This window comes from Ictidomys tridecemlineatus, chromosome 2 (assembly GCF_052094955.1).
Source record: "Ictidomys tridecemlineatus isolate mIctTri1 chromosome 2, mIctTri1.hap1, whole genome shotgun sequence".
Classification (NCBI taxonomy): domain Eukaryota; kingdom Metazoa; phylum Chordata; class Mammalia; order Rodentia; family Sciuridae; genus Ictidomys; species Ictidomys tridecemlineatus.
In genome coordinates, this window is record NC_135478.1 from 44,355,429 (window position 1) to 44,375,773 (window position 20,345).

The 20,345-nt window shown below is 41.8% G+C and overlaps 1 protein-coding gene across 3 annotated transcripts in view; it reads left to right on the plus strand.

Moving 5' to 3' along the window:
- Arhgef3 (Rho guanine nucleotide exchange factor 3) overlaps nucleotides 1-20,345 on the plus strand; it is a 311,883-nt gene that overhangs the window by 98,784 nt on the left and 192,754 nt on the right. For all 3 annotated transcript variants that reach the window (XM_078038366.1, XM_078038365.1, XM_005317224.5), the window contains one exon: nucleotides 11,403-11,469. In XM_078038366.1, the coding sequence (XP_077894492.1) occupies nucleotides 11,434-11,469 (36 nt within the window). In that variant the 5' untranslated portion in view covers nucleotides 11,403-11,433. The remainder of the gene's footprint in view (nucleotides 1-11,402; nucleotides 11,470-20,345) is intronic.

Here is a 20,345-nt window from a genome sequence, read left to right on the forward strand (position 1 = left end):
GTCTTTCCCACTGAAAATGTACGGTTATGCAGATGGACATGGGGGCCTGGGGCTGGGTGGAAGGAGGATTCCATGGCTTCTAGAGGCAACCCCTAAACATTTTAGAAACATCATTGCAGGTCAGCATTCGGTGTGTGTGTGTGTGTATATAAATTCTTATGTTAGATTTTTATAAAGATCTCTGGTATATAACATCCCTTAAAAATATGCTATATATAAATAAATAAATAAATAAATAAATAAAATAAAGGTCTTAAAAAAAAGGGGGACTGGGGTTGTGGCTCAGCGGTAGAGCACTCGCCTAGCACATGTGAGGCCCTGGGTTTGACCCTCAGCACCACATATAAATAAATAAATAAAATAAAGGTATAAAAAAGTATGCTATAATTTCAGTTAATTAGACCATCTTACAACTAGCTTAGATGTTTAAAGTCTAGAGCTTCATCCAAACAATGAGGATGTGATCAGGATGCCAAGAAGGTAGTGCCACTAGGAAACACTTTTTGTGTGTGTGTGTGTATGTGTGTGTGTGTGTGTGTGCGCGCGCACACACACACACCACTAAATAAATACCCTTTAGTTGAAGAACAGGAAGGAAAAAATTCCATCTAGGTGTAATTTATCTGTAACATTTCTCATCATCTTCCATACCAGACTGTTAAGGATAGCTCCCATTGTCCTGTACTGTTTGGCTGCAGATATCAAGAAAGTTCAAAAGAGTCTTACAGGGCTGGGGTTGGGGCTCAGTGGCAGAGCGCTTGCCTAGCACATGTGAGGCACTGGGTTCAATCCTCAGCACCACATAGAAATAAATAAAAATAAAGGTATTGTGTCCATCTACAACTAAAAATGTTTTTTTTAAAAAGAGTCTTATAGACACTTATTGGATATCTACCACATTCTAGGTCATATAAATAAAAACAAACAAAAACAAAACACTCATTTAAAGATTTAAAGAGTTTAAGGGACTGACCAGAACTTATGATCTCTGTCAACTTCAATCAGTTAATTGGATACTCTTTGGACAAGTATCTGTCAGCTCTTGTTCCCCATCTCCTCTGATGTTCTCTCTTAAAGTCAAATTTGGTGGGCATGTCTCTGTCCACCCTGAAGGACTTCTGTCACTTGACCTCTATAAGCTGATGACCTCTGAGTACAATCTCTAGTTCTTGTATCCAGCTGCCAATTCCACATCTCCATTTGGAGGTCTGTTATCATCTGCTCTGGATTTTTGTCCCCGTCTGTTCCCCCCACAGGCCTTTTCTATTTTCCCAGCTATTTAAGCTAAAATTGTTAGAGCATCTTTAAATCCTCTTTTTATTTCACCTTCTTCTTTTATTTCACCTTCAGTGAGTATTCAACTCTTTGGCACATCCTGTTATTTCTACCTTATTTCTACCTTCAGATATGTTCATGATTCCATTACTTCTCATCACCTCCACTGCTACCATCTTGGTCCAAGTCCCTGCCATCTGTTGCCTGGGCCATCACAGGACTTCTTCACCTCTTCTGTGCTTCCTCTCATGCTCCCTGGAGCCTCTCTCTTCATATAGCAGTTGAAAACAGTCTCTTTGAAACTTAGACCATGTATCTCTTCTCTTCAGAATCTGCCAATTGCCTCCCATCTCACCCAGACTAAAATCCAAAAACTTCATTCGTGGTAGCCTAAGACGCTTACTCTCTGGTTCCTGCTCCTTCTGTGACTCTTTTCCACTCATTCCACACACTCCTTACCCCCCACCCCCTCAGATTGGCTTTGTTGCACCTCAGCTGAACCAAGCATTTTCTGCCCCAGGAAGTTTGCATATGCCATCCTCTCGATGGAAGACATTCTCTCCCTATTCCTAAAACAATGCCTGGTGTGTTGTAGCTACTCAGCAATCATTTAGAGCTACCATTTATTATGCATTTAACAAGAGGGAGGTAGTAGGCAGAGCACCTCATAGAAATCATATCTTTAAATTGTTAGAGCATGTCCCCTGTGAAGGCCAAGCCTCATCATAGCCACTTTCAGAATGGGAACTGGGGACTACTGAGGAAGTTGTGTGAGTTGCCTAAGTCACTTGTGGGCTTGCTCAGGTCTGGGATACTGCAGAGCTTGTTCTCCAGTCACCTTGTGTTACTGCCTTTTCTCCTTGGTGGCCCATCTTGGTTCCAGAAAGTTTTTAGTGGCTGACCAACACACGGAAAGTTGAATGAGCAACTGTGGCCCCCCGCTCAGGTGGGAAACAAAGCCGAGTTTTGGCATACTTGTGATGGGCAATGTCTCTTGGAGTGTTGGGGGTTTTCATTTGCTGTGGGTTGTTATGGTGTTTTGCAGATGAGATGACCAGGGAGCCACCCCAGGGTTAGTAGGACAAAAATCATATTTAGTCTAAAGCACTTGGGAAGGGCCACATGAGCCATCTCTCCCTACATCCCTCCTGGCCAATGTTCCCTCCAGTGCTGTTCATTTAGACAGCTCTGAGGGAGAAGGTGGCAGGCATTTGAGCACCCTTCTGTTCAGAATGTGCCCATCAAGGATCCAGTTTGGCCTGAGGGGCCAGGGATAGAGAAGTGGGCTGGGGTAAGTTCAGATCCGCAGCTCCACCTCAGGCTTGCAGTTGCACCTCTGCCCAGAAGGCCCTATAAATGGCTCTTCAACTACAAAAACCATCCCCTCTCTCTTACCCCGTTGAGTGTACATAGTTGTATTCATGTTTTTTCATCATGTCTATGAGGTAGTTTTGTGATACTTCAACCACAGACTTCTTTTTTTTTTAAAGAGAGAGAGAGAGAGAGGGACGAGATAAGAGAGAGAATTTTAATATTTATTATTTTAGTTTTCAGCGGACACAACATCTTTGTTTGTATGTGGTGCTGAGGATCGAACCTGGGCCGCACACATGCCAGGCGAGCGCACTACCGCTTGAGCCATGTCCCCAGCCAACCACAGACTTCTTGAGGGCAAGCACCGTTCATTCTCCATCTGTTTATTAAGCTCCTACTGAAGACCAGCAATGACTCCAAACCATGTAGTCCCTGGCCTTCCAGAGCTTGTCCCCTGGAAGGATGCTAACAAAGTATACTTTTGCTGTGCTGGGTACCAAGTCCTTTACACATCCATCTAATCCTTACAGTAGCCCTTTGAGAGCATCCTGTTAATATCTCCATCTTACAGATGGAGGAAATAGAAATCAGAACAGTTAAATTACTTGTGCAGCATCACACAGCTAGTGAATGGCAGAGGTATCTCCAACATCTGTGCTCTTAAGCACTGGGCAAAACTATCCCTATATGGCACCACTGAGGAGGCGTCAAAAATTACCATTGGCAATTTTCCTTCTGGAAGGCTGAACTCATGACAGGCTGTTCTAAAAAGAAATACAAGCTTTGCAGGAAGCTAAAGTGCAAAAGAGGAAAAATGAGCAAAATGTCTTATGAGGTGGGAGCAGAAGACACACGGGTGTTACTGTGCGTCTCTGAGCCTGGTGTGTGTGCATGCAGGAGGGAGGGGGAAGAGGTAGAGGAAGCCAGAAGGTGTGGGAATTTTTGTCATGGCTGAATGAGTCAAGTACATATGTGTCTCTGACACAGGGACTTGTGGGCTGCTTTCTCACACTTGCTGATAAAACTTCATGACTGAGCAATTTCCAGCAGCTCTTGGGCGGCACAAAATGCTTAGCCTCCCCGTTTTTAATTACAGAATTCCCTCTTCTGAAGTAGGTGATAGGATTCTATTTCACATTATTATTTTGTGAAGATTTTCTTTTATCATACATATCTTTTATTTTGCCTGAGAATCTTTTTTATTTTACCCTCACGTTTCAGAACATCATGGTAAAATATGCATAAAATATTGCCAATTTAACCATTACTATATTTACCACTTAAGTTATAATGATATGGTGACACCATTACTACTGCCTAGTTCCAGAACCTTTCCATCACCGCAAAAGAGTCTGTGCATTCAACTAAGCGGGCACTCTCTATTCCTTCTCTTCTAGCCACTGGCAACTACTAATCTACTTTCTGACCTCACATCTCTGCCTGTTCTGAACATTTCAGATAGATGGGATCATACAATACATAGCACTTATTGCCTGCTCTCTTTCACATTGCATAATGTTTTCAAGGTTCTTTTGTCTATAGCATGTTATGTATCAGCACTTCATTCTTTTTATGGCTGAATAATATTTTGCCCATGGATATGCCACATTTTGTTTATCCATATATCAGTTGATAGACATTTGTATACCTTTAAAATAGTACCAGCTATATGCCAGACACTTTGATACATGTTATATCCTGAATATTTAAAGAGTTCTTATATATAAATTAAAATAAACCTTCTTTATATAAATGAGAAATGATGAGAACAGGCATTTTGCAAGGGAAGAACTACAAATATACTAACTTTATGGATTTCAAAAATCAGTTTAATGTCTTTAGTTTATTGTGGAATTAGTTTGACTAGAGTACTCCAGTATTATTTTGCTACAGTTTACAGACATTTGTTTGGGGTATTTCCCATTTGGGGCACAGTTTCACTTGTTGCTTCTTTAAGTAGCTCATGTATACATTTGTGACCCACAGATAATTTCCTTTGAATTTTCCAGACATTACTGTTCTAAAGCCTTTGTGAAATATTTTAGGGTGTTTCTGAGTGCAGATAGGTACTCAAATATTTTGGAGAATGCCACATTTTTTAAAATACAGGTTTCAAATTTCTCAGCTTGGTCACCAATGGCTGAGACAGAGCAGTTGATTTTCATAGCCAGAGGTTTTTTAAAACTGCACACATTGTTTTTCTATAATTGTACCGTCCAACACGGCAGCCACATACCACATGTGGCCATCGTGCGCTAGAAACATGGCTAACACTAATTAAGATGTGTGGTAAATGTAAAATCCAAATTGGATTTTGAAGACTTAGTATGAAAAATCAAGTTATCTGTCATATTTTTCCTACTGATTAGAATTTGAACTGATATCTCAATATGTTGGGTTAAACATATCATTGTTTAACCCAAACTGTCTGTTTCTTTTTAAAATATGACTAATAGAAAAATTTAAAGTACATATGTGGCTCACATGATATTTCTATTTTTAAAAAATATTTTATGTATATTTTTTAATTGTAGATGAACACACAGTGTCTTTATTTTTATTTGATGCTAAGGATCAAACTCAGTGCCTCACGCATGCGAGGCAAGTGCTTTATTACTAAACTACAGCCTCAGCCCCAATATTTCTATTAAATGGAACTGCTCTTAAAAAAAAAAAAATCTGGAACAAGGTGAAGAGAAATCCAAGTGGACACTGCAACTTCCTTGTGTTAGTTCAGAATCTTGGAAGTGCTGCTTAGACAGGCTATGGAGATGTCACATCTGTAGATCCACGGCTATGCCCATGACAGTATTTATTAGTGTCCCCCTCACCTCTTTTCTGCCTTGGGCAGTTCATGGGTCTGGTTACTTTGTCCACCTCCGCCTTCCAACCTGCTTTTCCTTTGGCCTGGCCTGCTTTTTCCATTTCTCATCGCCTGACTGAGTCCCTCTCTGGCAGGTATCAGGAGGCTTCATTTCCTCTGTGGGGCGGGAGTGGGGGTGGTCTTTCTGGCTCCTCAAACTCTGGTTGTGCTCCTTTGGCATATCACCACTTAAAAAAACAAACTTACTATGTTGTGATTTTTTTTTTTTTTAAGGAGGTGTTGGTCTGATTGTCTCAGTGAGAAAATGAAAGCAAGAGCCTTCTATCCCTTGTTCAATGCTATATCTCTAATATATGGCCCCACACCTGACATAGTGTATGTGCTCAGTAAATATTGATGATTTTTTAAAAATTATTGATGATTAAATCTAATGGGTGCGTCCCCATGAATACACACTCCTTCCCCCAGATCTGTCCTCAGTGGGACTGCTGCAGAGAGGACCCAACTGGTAACCAAGCCATGGTGCCAGTTGATGACTCTTCCTCCTCCTCCTCCTCCTCCTCCCCCTCCTCCCCCTCCTCCCCCTCCCCATCTTCCTCCTCCTCTTCTTCCTCCTTCCACCTCCCCATCCCCTGCCCCCAGGGGTTGTTAAGCACTCTCAGGAATGCTTAACCACTGAACCACAACCCCAGCCCTTTTTATTTTTTAATTTTGAGGCAGGGTCTCTCTGAGTTGCTTAGGGCCTCCTTAAATTGCTGAGGCTGGCTTTGAACTTTCGATCCTCTTCCCTCAGACTCAGAGCTGCTGGGATTAGAGGCATGTATCACTGTGCCAGGCCCTGCTGACCAGTTTTGAGGTCCTGTGATTTTTTTTTTTTTTTTTTTTAGAGAGAAAGAGAATTTTTATTTTATTTTATTTTATGTGATGCTGAGGATTGAACCCAGTGGCCCACGCATGCCAGGTGAGCGCATTACCGCTTAAGCCACATTCCCAGCCCTCCTGTGATTCTTTTTTGTCCAAGTTTATCAGAAAATAAAAAATTGGGGTTGCTGCATGATCTGTGTAGAATAAAGTGGAGGAGCCGCTCTTGGTGGTACCCTAGTGTTTTTTTTTTTTTTTTTTTTTTTTGTGAAGAGAATGGAAACCCAAAGCAACGAGCTTTCTGTTCCAACTACTTCCTCACACTGTGCTCCTCCACCAAGCCTTGGGTCTTCCCAAGCTGAACTCCTGCCTGTCTGTTTTCAATTATGTACTGAAAACAGAAACTAAAAAACCTTTACCAGAAAGAAGCTGTCGCCTTCTTAAGCGGCCCAAACAGAATCAAAACACCTGCCACAGACAGTGCTGTTCTCAGTACAAATCTCTCTTCTCAGGTATAGCTGTTTGATTTTCCCAGTGATGCTACAGTTGCCCTCATGGATGGAAAAGGGGTAAAACCAAGAGAAAGAAAGAAAGAGAAAAGGAAGGTTTTGTTAGCAAGGTGCTCTGGGCTGGAAATTCAGACATTTAAATATTTACAATGTGTACATCATCTTGGCTAACGAGGTGGTCTTTGGGGAGAGAAAAGAAGAGGCAGGAAATTAGAAGGGAAGGGGAAGTCTTTCCAATGACTCCATCCTGTTCACATGTGTGGCCATGCTGTTATCTAAACAAATATTCATAGCATGGGGAAGCCTTTGTTTTATTTGACTTATATTTTATCTGGTGTGTAAGGATTTGATGCAGATTTCATAGATCCTCCAACATGAATCTTAACAATGATAATGACTCACCCTTACTTGCTTAAGGAAGGACCCCCCCGCCACACACACACACACACACACACACACACACACACACACACACACACTTTTTTGGTACTGGGGATTGAACCCAGGGGAACTTTACCCCTGAGCCATATCCCCAGCCCTTTTTATTTTTTATTTGGAGACATGGTCTTGCTAAATTGCTGAGGCTGGCCTCACACTTGGGATCCTCCTGCCCCAGCCTCCTGAGTCACTAAGGTTATAGTCATAGCCACAACACCCAGCTAAGAACCCTCTCTTAATAATAAGAATAGCTAATTTAAGTACCTATTAAGTGCCAGACTCTCTAGTACACATTTAATATAGTGCATGACTTAAGCCCTTCCATTTTGTGAAAAGGGTTGATTATCCCCACTTTCCCTCAAAAGGAGAAAAGAATAGGTAACCTGCTTGAAGTTCCCCAATAAGAAAGGGAGGGAGCCATTTTTAGGCTTGGGCAGAAGAAGCAGTCTCAATGTGCACCTCTGGTCACTCACTCTCTTAGGGGCTGCTCTGGAAGTGTTGGATAATTCCCTGCTTAAGGTGATGAGCAAGGATCACATTTGCTTTCACATGGTGGGTACATCCTGTGCTGGCTGACCCTCAGGCCTGCTGCTACTGACCTTATTCTATTTGGTTCCAGACATACACACTTGAAGTAGAGATCATTCCCTACATGCCACAGTCTGGCTGGGCACAAATAACCTAGCCGCCATAAAGCACTTGTATGTTCAAACAGGAAACTTTATTGCCTGAACTCCACCAGCACTCCATGCACACTTCCCGGGCTGCGTGCGCACTCACTCTCGGAACCCCATGAGAACTCAACGGAACTCCAAGCAGCAAGCAGGGGTCTATATACAATTGAATACACAGCCTGTTTCAATCCAGGATCATCCTGTCACAGCAATTACAGTTTAACTTAATTATCATCCTAATGGCTCGCTGGCATCACCTCTTAACCACTCCTTTTGGCGCCACCCGACTCCTGGCTCTCAGCACCTACATACAGCTTGACTCATGATTTTTCACTCTCACTGTGGGCATTTCTCTATTTCTACCTTAAGTTCTCTCAGGGCGGAGAGAAGTGTTCTTTCAAACCTGTCACAGGGGGTGACCTTCCCATATGGATGGCAGCTCCCCTCCTGTCTCAGTGGTTTCTTGTGCTACTCCCCACACCCCCTGGCTTTCCCATCATCCTGTGGGAATGGCAATGCCAGTCAGCCTGGTCCTCGTGACATCTAAAGCATGATGGAAATGCTGCCTGGACAGAAGGCTGTGCTTAATGATGATGAGCGTGTGCCCGACTAAGGCCTGGTTCACACTAGGTGCTAGAGGGCTGCACTCAAACTTGGATCCCTCCTCTAAGCTCCGTTCACAGCCCAACTGCATGTGTTTGTGCATGGGAAACCTGCAGAACTAAGTGTCATATTGCTTGGACTTTTGTTGCCCATATGAAGAAGTTGTTTCTGAAACAACAGCGTGGTGGACACAAGCCTGTAATTCTAGCTGCTCAGCAGGCTGAGGCAGGAGGATCACAAGTTCAAAGTCAGTCTTAGCAACTTAGTGAGACCTTGTCTGAAAATACAAAATGCTGGGGATGTGGCTCAGTGGTTAAGTTGGGTTTAATCCTTCGTACCAAAAAAAAAAAAAAAAAAAAAAAAGAAGAAGAAGAAAGAAAGAAAGAAAGAAATACACCCAGGGCTGATGGGCCCATTAGATTCTTTGATAATGTGAATATCTGGAAGTCTGGCTGGGGGTGGGAAGTGAGAGGTGGGTGGGAGCTAAAAATTAGGGACAGCCTGTGTATCAGCGAGTCTCCAGGTGAGGTGGTGGGGGGAGGGGTCTCAAGTTGTGCGGGATTGGCAGATTGGCTCAACTCAAGTTGATAGATTGGCTTGATGCTTTTTCTTTGGCTGTGAGACCTGGTAATGAGGAACCCTGTTAAACTGGTGCCTTCCCTCACAGACGCCCAGGCTTTGTTCTTCCTAACACCCTGTCTACTGCAGCCTCGGGATCTAGAGTCAGGTGCATCAGCATTGGTGTTTGAATTCCCGATTGGCGCCTGCCAGCTGTCTGACCTCTGTTATGTGCTTTAACCTTTCTCAGCCTGTTTTAACTCATCTGTAAAGTGCTATAATCATAGCATTGCATTATATCATATTATATATTATAAAATTACATTATGTAAAATTATAAATTTATAATCTATTTGAAAGTATATGATCTCATGACAATATTTTATATATAAAGTATTATATAACACCATTGTTATTCCAGTCACACATCATATAATGTGTTATAACCTATTGTAAAGTTATCGTGAGGCTTGGTGTATGTAGGTAAAGTGCTCAGTTCCTGATACACCTCTACCTGAATTACTATTAATTGTTGAAATAATTAGCATTAGCTTGCAACCTATAAAACCAGGGCACATTTTTACAAATGTCCTGGTATGTATTATTGTTTTGGAAGCAGTGAAGCCCATTAAATAATTAGGAAGGCAAAACCCAGTTGTAATTGGGAGAAGTATTATTGACATATAAAATTTTTTCTTGAAGATAGAAATTTCTTTTCAGAAGAACTTACACCCATATGCTACTTAATAGAGAAGGATATTAAATCTACTACCCACATGTCCTCTGTTTATCTCCAGATATTACTGACTTGGGTTTCTGTTGTTATGGGAGGCTGCAGCGGAGGGCGAGGCAGGAAAGGCTTCATTAAAATGCATGTCTGATGGGGGTTCCCACAGACTCTGGCCAGTTGGCCCAGCTCTGCTACTCCCATGTCCCTACTTGAATACTGTTCTGGGAGCTGGGTTTGGAAAAGAGGGAGGGAGTGCTGTCATCTACTGAGTTAGAATCCTTACCTATTGAGTCTACCTAGTGGTTATTATCTCCCCTGTTTTGCACATAGAATAACTAAAGCTCAAGAAATTACTCTCATGTTCAGGGTCATATGGCTAATCAAAAATCAAGGGACTTGAGAACAGACAGTTGAGATCGGACTCCCATCCCTGGTCCTCAGTTTTTATTTTGGAGATGGGGAAGTGCGAGGGGTAGAGTCTAGGGCCTCACCTGTGCTAGGCAAGTGCTCTACTACTGAACCACATCCTCAGACCCTCAATTTTCTTATCTATTAGGTAGGTATAATAATGAACCCTAGTTCACAGGGTGAAAATCAGTGAGATTAACTATATAAAATCTTAACATATGCTTTTGTAAGTACTTAATACCTGTTAGTTGATGCTACTATTATAATTATCTTGTACTTTATTTCTCTCTTTTGCATGATAGAGCCAACCAATCTTTTACTCTGCTCTGACATACCGAAAAGCCTGGGCTCTGGTCACTGTGTACTTTCTGCTTGTGTTATTGTTGATTATAGCAGAGAGCCCAAGGTGAAGGTGACTGTCATATAACTAACACCTTTTGGGTACAGCTTGAGTAAAATCTCAGGAAAAGTCCAAGGTGGATCTTTTCCAGGTATGTTTTCAGCCAGCATGAAATGTGCATGTATCTATATTGGCAGGCATCACGTTTTCAAAATATTGGAAAAGATATTCCTGTAGGTCTGGTTAGCAGCTACAAAATTGATCTCATTTGCAAGACAGAAATCAGGGCCTCTCACCCTGACATACCCTGAAGCTGCCTGTACCACTCCCAGGAAGCTTGATTCTGGGAGAGAAGTTAATGGACAAGAATACCAATGTTGACTTGTTATGCAGCAGCCATATGTCCTGTTGGTCATCTCTTTAAAAACTTGGAAATCACATCTGACCTCCGTGGAGATGTTGGGGCTCCCCAAAGTGTGATGCAACTGGGAACTTCCAGGCTGAAGCCTTAGATATCACCAGATTGCCTCTGTTTGGTTTCTTTGTGACAAATAAAGATGGTGAGTTTAATCTGACTTTTTAGTTGCATCCCGAGGGCACTTTAGATTTTATTTTTTGGACAAAAGATGGATTACTTTGTGGAACCGTGGGGTTTTCCTCCTGGGGAGTTGGGAAGGAATATGTAGTGAATTGGGCTGCTGAAGATAAAACCTCCAGCCCAAAACTAGAGAAAACTCCAGTCACCAAGTTCACCTTGTCCTTTTCTTCAGGTATTTTCCTTTGTGATAAACCTGCATTTGAAACCAGTGATCTCTTCCAAGCATCTCCTCCATGAATAATGAACGTGTTGTCTTTTCTCCTCTCCTAGGCCTAAACGGCAGAGGCAGAACAACTTTCCCATGTTTCCCTCTCCCAAAGCTTGGAACTTCAGAGGGGTAAGTGTCTGCCCTGGGCAGCTCCTGCTGTTAAAGGTCCTGTTCCAGATATGTACTCCAGCCTCCAGAGAGGTCGCTGTGAGGTTTGATTAACTTATAAATTTCCACCAAAAAAGCATCTGTTTTACTCCCCATGGAGGTTATGTTTGCATCAGCTGTTGTAGTTGAAGTGGCCCAAAAGCATTTGCTGACATTAGCCCACCCCAAACTTCATGGGATGTAGGAAGTGTCTTGTGAAGAAGCTGAGAAGGGTTATGGTTGCTGGGGTGGGCATTGGTTGCTTCCCTTGGAACCTGGAAGGAGCCCATGTGCAATGAAGGAAAATAGAAGTGAGAAATGTGCATTCTGCTAATATGCAGATTTGTATTTTCATGGGGAACTTTGTTTTCTTAAAGTCTGAAGGCTTTAAACAGACTGGAAGGGAATCATTAAGTTCTCCTAATCACAGAACAGTAGTCTGTTATATTACCCTTGATATAACAGGGATGATAATGTGATCAGTCACAGTGCCAGGAGGTCCTGCTGTGCATTAGAATCAGTTCTAACACTGACCTGGGGTGGGAGGGACCTTTGCTCTGTAGGGAAGGCTTTGAGCTATGTCACCTCTAGACCCTTGGGTGTGGTGTTCCTGGCCTGCACTGCACCCCTGTACTCCCCCTCATCCACTTCATCCACAGTGACTAAGCTCTGACATCACCTTTTCTGGGAAGTTATCACTGCCACCCTTCTGAATCTGAGCTTGAGTCCCCTCCCCACTGCATGTATCCTGCACTTTCTTATCATTATGTTTAGTTAGGACTTACTGAAATTCAAGATTGGAACCCCCAGGCAGGAGGTGCACAGATACCTTACCCCTCTCTTTTGTTACTACTATATCCCTGGGCTTGGCACAATTCCTGGCATATCCATACTTAATTAACTAGTTGGATGGATGGATGGGTAGATGGATGAATGAATGAATTTGTCTCTCACATCCATCTGACACAAACACCACATGTTGCCTTCAGATTGGGTTTCAAGCCTTCTGTCTTTCAATTACGATTCTGACTGTTCATCCTGTAAAATGTTACATAGATCTCACTTGTTTTCTCCAGGTGTCTTATTAAAAATAAATGTAGATCACAGCACTATTTTAACTCAGACTACAGTGTACTTTTCATTGAGTACAAAGAGAAATGTGTTGACTTCTGAAATAGATGTGCGAGGCTTACTGAATACAAGTCTTGTGCTTCCTAAGTTGTTTATGGTTTAATGGATAAGATCTCCATTTCTCAAAGTGTGTTCGGTTGAATGATCATAACCACTAAGTGAAAAAATGGCTTGTGTGGTCAAATAAATTTGGGACATTCTGAATGCACAAAATTAAATATATTCATCACTTCATGGCTTCTTAGAGCCTTTGATGTGTTGATGTGCAGGGAGACTTCACAAGGAGAGTTGATAGAATTTGCAAGAATGCCCCAAATCATGGCCCATGAAACCTTTCACTGACCCAACAGGCTGTACACACTTTGGAAGTTGATATGTATAGTCAATTTTGGACAATAAAGAAATTGGATCTCCTGTGAGCAGATTAGTCTTTTTGAAGACTTTGTTTCCGGAGGTCTCCTTATCCACCCTCCCTTCAGTGTTGCTCTCCTAATTGAAGAGTGGTCATTGGCTGAGGGCAGTGAATATATATATAGGGCAACAAGCCACCCAAGTTTACTTAGGGACTGTCCTGGTTTTAAGTCTTGCACCTGGGGAAACCCCTTGGTCCCAGGCTCTCTGGGATAATTGATTACCCTACCTGTGTCCTTGGACTTCTTCTACTGTTTCTTCTTAAAAAAAGTTTTATAGGGGCTGAGGCTGTGGCTCAGTTGCCTAGCACATGTTAGGCCCTGGGTTCCATCCTCAGCACCACATAAAAATAAATAAAATAAAGGTATTGTGTCCAACTACAACTAAAAATAATATTTTAAAAAGTTTTATAAATTTTCAGCATGATTCTTGTTTAGAGAATTTGCTGCTCGAAGGAACCAATTAGGAATATATGTGTCTTCAGTGACACTCTGTTTGCCTTGTCTTTGCCAAATCTAAGATAACAGTGATGTTTTAAATTAGTAATGCACTGCAGGGTGGGGGACAAAACCTGCCCTGAGCTAACTGCAACCAAGTAGGTTTCCAAATCTAATGCAGTATCAACTTCAAGTTCCTATCAGCCCTTACTTAAATTCTTAGCCCACTCATAAGAGTGTCCCACAGCATTACATTAACTTGTCTGAATATAGTGCATTAGGTAGCTGGGTCAGCTGTGTGGTTTGCTTGGTCTCATGTTCTTGCTTTGATTTCTTCTGGACCTGGGGCTTTTTGTAAAGCTAGACAAACTGGCATCAAGATACACCAGAGGGAGAGGCTTGGGGCCTGATCGACTGCCAGATTCCTCTGTGGCTAAATCAGTCTCTCTCCACCTTGGAGTAGAATCCTCAGTGACATGGTGGGAGTGGAAGGGAACTCAGCCAAGTGGAAACACCCTCACTCCTAACCAGGACACTCTTCATCATCGTCATTATGGTAATTGAAATTGATGAAGGACCCAGGCTGCCAGGATGAGGATGTTTGAGGCATCCTCTAGCCGATGCGTTTTCTGTAATGAAATTTGACTCTCAGGTCTGTTAGACAGAGCTGTGCATGCTGTTCTAGGGCAGGATACATTTTCTGTGAACACTTTGTTTTATTCTTGACTTGGAAAGGAAGCTTTTAGAATTTCTGTACTAGCAGCTTTTCCATGTTTATGTACCTGGCAGAGAAACACATTATATTATAAGCATTTGCAATCCTGTTCCTCTTTAGCTTCTGAAGAGAAAGCATTCTGTGTTTGTTGACTCAGGTCCTGGGCATTTGTGGATCTGGGGGGTGGGGCTCAGGACACAGTGGTGAGCAATGAAGTGGAAAGCCATGAGGAACAGGAATCATGTTGTTCTAGATGAGACATTTGGGGAAAAGAGAGATTTCAGAATAATGTTAAAGAAGTTCTTATAGAGTGGATTGTATTGTTACCCTCCACCTGCCCCCAAACCCTTCCCTGGAAATGCTCTCTTTAGAGCATTGGTCCTTAAAGCATTAGGAGTTGCATTGGGGATTTTTCTTTTATTGCTGGAGGGTTTGGCTGTGCAGAGGCACAGGAAGAACCAGTGATGCTTGGATGACATGTCCCTTCTACTTCCCAAGTAGTTTAGCCCTTTCCCAGGTTGCCATTGCTGCTGACTATATTCAGCCCTTCCTTCTCATGCTGAGCTAAGGAGGCAGAGATTCTAGGTGTTTCTGATCTTCTAGGGCCTCCCCAGGCAAGGGGTGGTGCTGTGCCTATCTATGACCATACCTGTGGGTGCTGTAGGTAGATTCGTTCATGGAGATAAGTTGAGAGCATGGTTTAGGTTGGGGTAATCTTGGTAGGAACATTTAAACCAGAGTAAAACCAGAACAGAATGGGGAAGAATGAGAAGATCCAGGAGTTGGGACCCTGGGGGTGGGGTGTCTTGCTCCTAGATGTTCTTCTATCAGGTACTTTCTGCACATCTGGTCCCCATCTGGATGGGGAAGTGCTGAGCTCAGAATTTCCATCCTTCCTAATGAAAATGTTTTATACAGCTCCTCCTGTTGAGAGAGAGGGGGGGGGAGAGGGAGAGAGAGAGAGACTGACTCAAGGAGGGAACTCATACTAGGACTTGAAATTCTCAAGGATAAAGCTCCAGCCATTGCCCTGTAAGTGAACTAGAAAATGCTTAGCAGGGACCTACTGTGTGCAAAGTATTGTTTTAGTACTGGGGCTGAACTTTTAGTGACTTTCTTATTCTCTAGTGGCTGGTCTTTAGTTTTGCCTGTGCTATTTGGGAAAAAATTTCTGGACTTGGACTTAGAAGGGCATACCATTGTAGCCCTGACCTTTTAATTTTCCTTATCTAAATGAGGAAAACAAGGTCCAGTGTATTAGTCAGATCCTTTGATTATTAGTTATAAAAAGCTCAAGTAAAGAAGGGAATTGATTGCCCTTGTAAACTGAGGTGAACCAAGGTTGCAGCTTTCAGGTACAGCTGCATCCAGGGATGCATTTCCTTTCTCAGCTTTGTTTCTCTCTGGGTTTGTCTCATATTTTTCCTACTACATGTGAACTTTTTTTGTTGTTCTTGTTGTTTTGTTTTCGTTTTTTGGAATGACAGGATGGTCATGAAGAACCACGTTTCCAGGAAAAAAGTGAAAAATTTTTGCTACCAGGGTCTACATTCAAAATTCCAGTAAAAGACTCTGATTGCCTTGGCTTGGATCATGTAGCTATGCTTTGACCAGTCACTGTGATCAGAGGATGGGGTAATATGATTAGAAAGGTCTTTGTAATATGCCTCCTCCATGGTAGGGAGCCAGATGGACAAAGTTTTTCAATTGGCACTTCCTCTAGAACCACTTGAAGTGGGGAAGAAGCAGTTATTCAAAGGAAAACTTGATGCTGTTATTGAAAAGGAGTCTCATTCCTTGACAAAGAGGGGAAAATTACAACCACTCCTGAGGGCCACTGAGTGAGAGTTCAGGAGAACTTGTCTTCTGGCAGTAGATTCTTTCTCCATGAAGTTCTGATTAGTCCCATGCCCCTTGTTGGGAAAGCTGGAAAACATTCAGCATATCTGAATGTCTTGAAGGCTAGACTGAGGTGCTCTAAATTCACAACTTGTTAAAGTGACAGTCTCTGCTGCTCAAAATTCACCAGGCCAGGTCAGTGTTTCTTGTGACCCCCTCCATGCTGCAGAATGCTGAATTTGTACATTTACTTTTGTTTATTGAACATTCTCCAGGCCAGACTGTGGCAGCCCTGCATGGAAGAGAGCACAGTTATCCCTTAATATTTGTGGTGTTGGGGTTGGAGGGTTTGGTTCTAGGAGCCCGGTGGATATCAAAGTTCTTGGACACTCAGCTTCCTTATATAAAATGGCATAGTACATTATGCACATCCTCCTGAGTACTTTACATCTTCTGCCCATTATTTACAACACCTAATACAACTATGCTATGTAAATAGTTGTTATACAGTGTTATTTAGGGAATAATGACAAAAAGTCTGTACATATTCAGGACAGATGCATTTTTTTTCCAATTATTTTTGATCCACAGCTGGTTGAATCCGTGGATGCAGAACCCATGGATAATGAGAGCTGGCTGAATTTATTTCCATCACAAGATACATGAAGTTTGTTTCATTCTCATTTTATGGATGAGGAAATAGAGTATGTTAATTTTCTATTGCTGAGTAACAAATTAGCACAAATTTAGCAGCATGTACAGTACCCATTCATTAGCTCACAATTGTGTAGACCAGAAGTTAGGACATGATCTGGCTGGGATCTCTGCTCAGGGTCTCATGAGACAAAAATCAAGGTGTCAGTGTGGACTAGGTTCTCTCTAAGGCTCAGAGTCCTCTCCCAAGCTCACGTAGACTGTTGGAAGGATTCAGTTTCTTGCAGTTTCTGGGAGGTCACCGTTCCCTTATTGGCTGTCAGCTGGGGCTGCTGTCCACTCCTAGAGGTCATTTTCAGGTTTTTGCTGTGTGGACCATTCCATCTTCAAAGCCAGCAATGGAGCATCTCCTTTACATCAGATTCCTTTCAAGGGCTCAGCATATTAGATTAGGTTACACAGATGCTCTCCCTTTTGAAGTCCATGGTCTTGAAGTCTGTGTTCAGTAATCTGATCATGGGGGTGATGCCCCACAACTCCCTCAGGTGCTGCCTGCACTCTACGGGATGGGGTTATACAAGGTGGATGCACCAAGAGACGGGGACCTTGGGGACCATTTTAGAACTCTGCCAACCCCACAGAGGTTTAGAGAAGGGAGCAGCTTGCCCAGGGCCACATAGCAAGTAAGTGGTAGAGTGTGGATTTGAACCAGACCTCAACTGGTTCCAAATTCCGTGTTCTTGAGCAGTACCTTTTTTGTAACTTCTCTTCCATATGAAATTATTTGCAAGTGGGGAAAATATTTACAATTTTCTTCTTATCCTAAGCTCCCTAATGTATAAAGGACCCTTGCGAAACCATAATACAAATTTTAAAACTCAATAGGAAGAGTTAACAGACTGGAATAAGTGATGCCAAAGAGAAAATAAGTAAGCAAAGTTGAGTGTTCATTCTAATTAAGAAATTAAAAATATTTTAAAATGACAAAAGTAATAAGAATACTATCAATAATAATGTACGTCATTTAACTCTTGCTACAATTCCAAGTCATCACATCCCCCAGCAGCCCTGTTTAGTAGATAGTGTTGTGATTATCCTCACTTTCCAAATGGAATAACCGAGACCAGAATCATCCCCAATGTCCCATAGCAATTAAGTAGTAGGTCCAGCTTTTGCTTTCAACAACAGGGTCACTGTAACAAGTACAAATAATGCAAAACATATGTGCATAGAAGAAAAGGAAACGAAGTTGGGCACAGTGGCACAAACTCATAACCCCAGCTATTCAGGAGGTTGAGGTAGGAGGATCGCAAGTTGAAGGCCAACCTTAGCAACTGAGAGAGAAAATAAAAAAATAAAATGAGCTGTGGGTGTGGCTCAGTGGTAGAATACCCTTGGGTTCAGTTTCTAGTACCCACCCCCCAATATAGAAAGAAAACGAAAATCTAAAATAGTAAAATATAAAGTAACAAACAAAAATGATTCTTTTTGCAGGGAAATAATACATTACTATGTACATAGAAAATAGTCTGGGGGATTCTTACCCTTGACAGATAGTCTGAAGTGGGTAAGATCTTCAGGAACTCTTATGTTACATACTTTTGAAATGCCTGAATTTTCTAGAGAGAGCATGAATTGCATTTATAATTAGCAAAACAATATACTTATGATAATTAAAAGAGATCTTCCATAATCAAAAATTTTCATAAGAAGAGACTTATTTTTTTAAAGCTTAGGGTCTTAGAACATATCAGGGAGTGTCATTGAATATGTGTTGTGTCAGGCACCGGGGACTGATCTGATCTGGGAGTACAGAAAAGACCTGCACATTCTGTGCCACAGGACATTTGCTTGTAGTGTCTCACCAACCTCCCACCTCCCTGATAGTCAATCTAGAACAAATTCCATGCACACTGTGGGTTAGGCATTTTATTAGTTCATACCCTTGAGTTTGGTGGATAGTCCTTGGCAGTTATAACAAAAGCTTAAGTAGTTAAAAGGCACATGCGTTGAGGTCAAAAAGCCAGATTGTGGACTTCAGACTAGATACATTTCAGAGCATCAGGTCCCATATTTGCAAAATGAGAATGGACAATAATGTGATCTTCTCAAACATGAGTCTTAGTAATGATGTGTGTGTGTGTCCTGGATATGATGTTTTTCATGTAGTTAAGTGTGCAGAAAACACACTTAACTCCTTATAATGAGGGTTCCTTTATACCTAAAACCACTTTTCTAAAAGATATGTATTTGCTAGATGCCTTTTTTGATGTGAAGGAAACACTGACTCTTGGATCTCTCTTTAGCTCTACTAAATTTCCCTTCAGACAGTAGAGCAGCCAGCCAGGTATAGATGCTGACCTCTGAAAGGAAAAGCCCATGTTATGTCTTTAGCTTGCTAACACCAAAATTATGCCAGCACAGTGAAGCTCATTTTTAGATTCAATGCAATTTCTTTTTCTGGCCATATTTGAGATCTGTGGGGGTTACAGTGGGCTAGTGTGCCAGTTGTGCAGATTCTGCACATTTGAGGCAGAATTTATAGATGACTTCATTTTATGTGGTTTTCACTTCACTTAGTCTCTTTTCGTTACAGAGTATGCAGAGCAAAAGATGCTTTATCTCTGGGACTTATTAGGAAATCTTAATTGCAAGTGACAGAAATACAGATTAGCTTAGGCAAGGAGTTTTTAAACATACAGAGGTATGGGAAGTATTTCATGGAATGCAGTGGAGTTCAAGACCCCGGGACTAGATGCTGGAGTCCCATGAGATTCCAAGCTATTCTTTGCTATTGCCACATTTGCTCCGCACTTGACTCCTTCCATTTCCCCACAGAGTGGAAATGCAGCCATCTGCAAAGATATGACAGCCTGCCTTTCAAAGCCAGCATTATTGGGGAGGGATTCTGATTGGTCCAATTTGGGTCCTGGACCAATCAGCAGCGACCAGGGAGCAGGGTAATATTACACCACCACTGTGACTCCTATCGTAACCATAGTAACAGAGGAAGGGAAGGGGCAGTTTTAGAAGGGAAAATTCTTTAGGTGGATGCAAACAATTCCTGTCTATAAAGTCTTTCCCTTCACTCCTCCTATAGTACAGAATAATCTGATTCCCGAGGCCTAACTTTTCTTCTTTGGAATGGAAACAGTCCATTTAGTTTATTTATTTTTTGTTTTTTACTTTTTTTAGTTGTAGATGAACACAATACCTTTATTTCATTTATTTATGTGGTGCTGAAGATCGAACCCAGTGCATGCATGCAAGACAAGTGCTCTACCACTGAGCCAAAACATCAGCCCTAGTTTTTTTTTTAATTGATTATTTTTAGTTATACATGATAGTAGAATCCATTTTGACATAATTATAAAAGCATGGAACATGTCTCATTCTAATTCAGTCCCCAGTACCTCTTCTAACTCTCCCTTCTCCCGCAACATTTAGTTATTGATTCCTTTTATTTTTTTAACCTTGACAATTTGACTTGGGACTAAGAATATCCTATTCAACAAGAATACACATAAAACATAATAATCCTCTAGATGAATCAAAATAACAGCAGATCTTCAAAAATTGAGTTCTAAAATGGTTTATGGCCATTCTAGAATATAGGGAAATATGGTAGTTTAATCAGGGCTTTTAAGTAGCAGGTGGCCCAAGAATCAGTC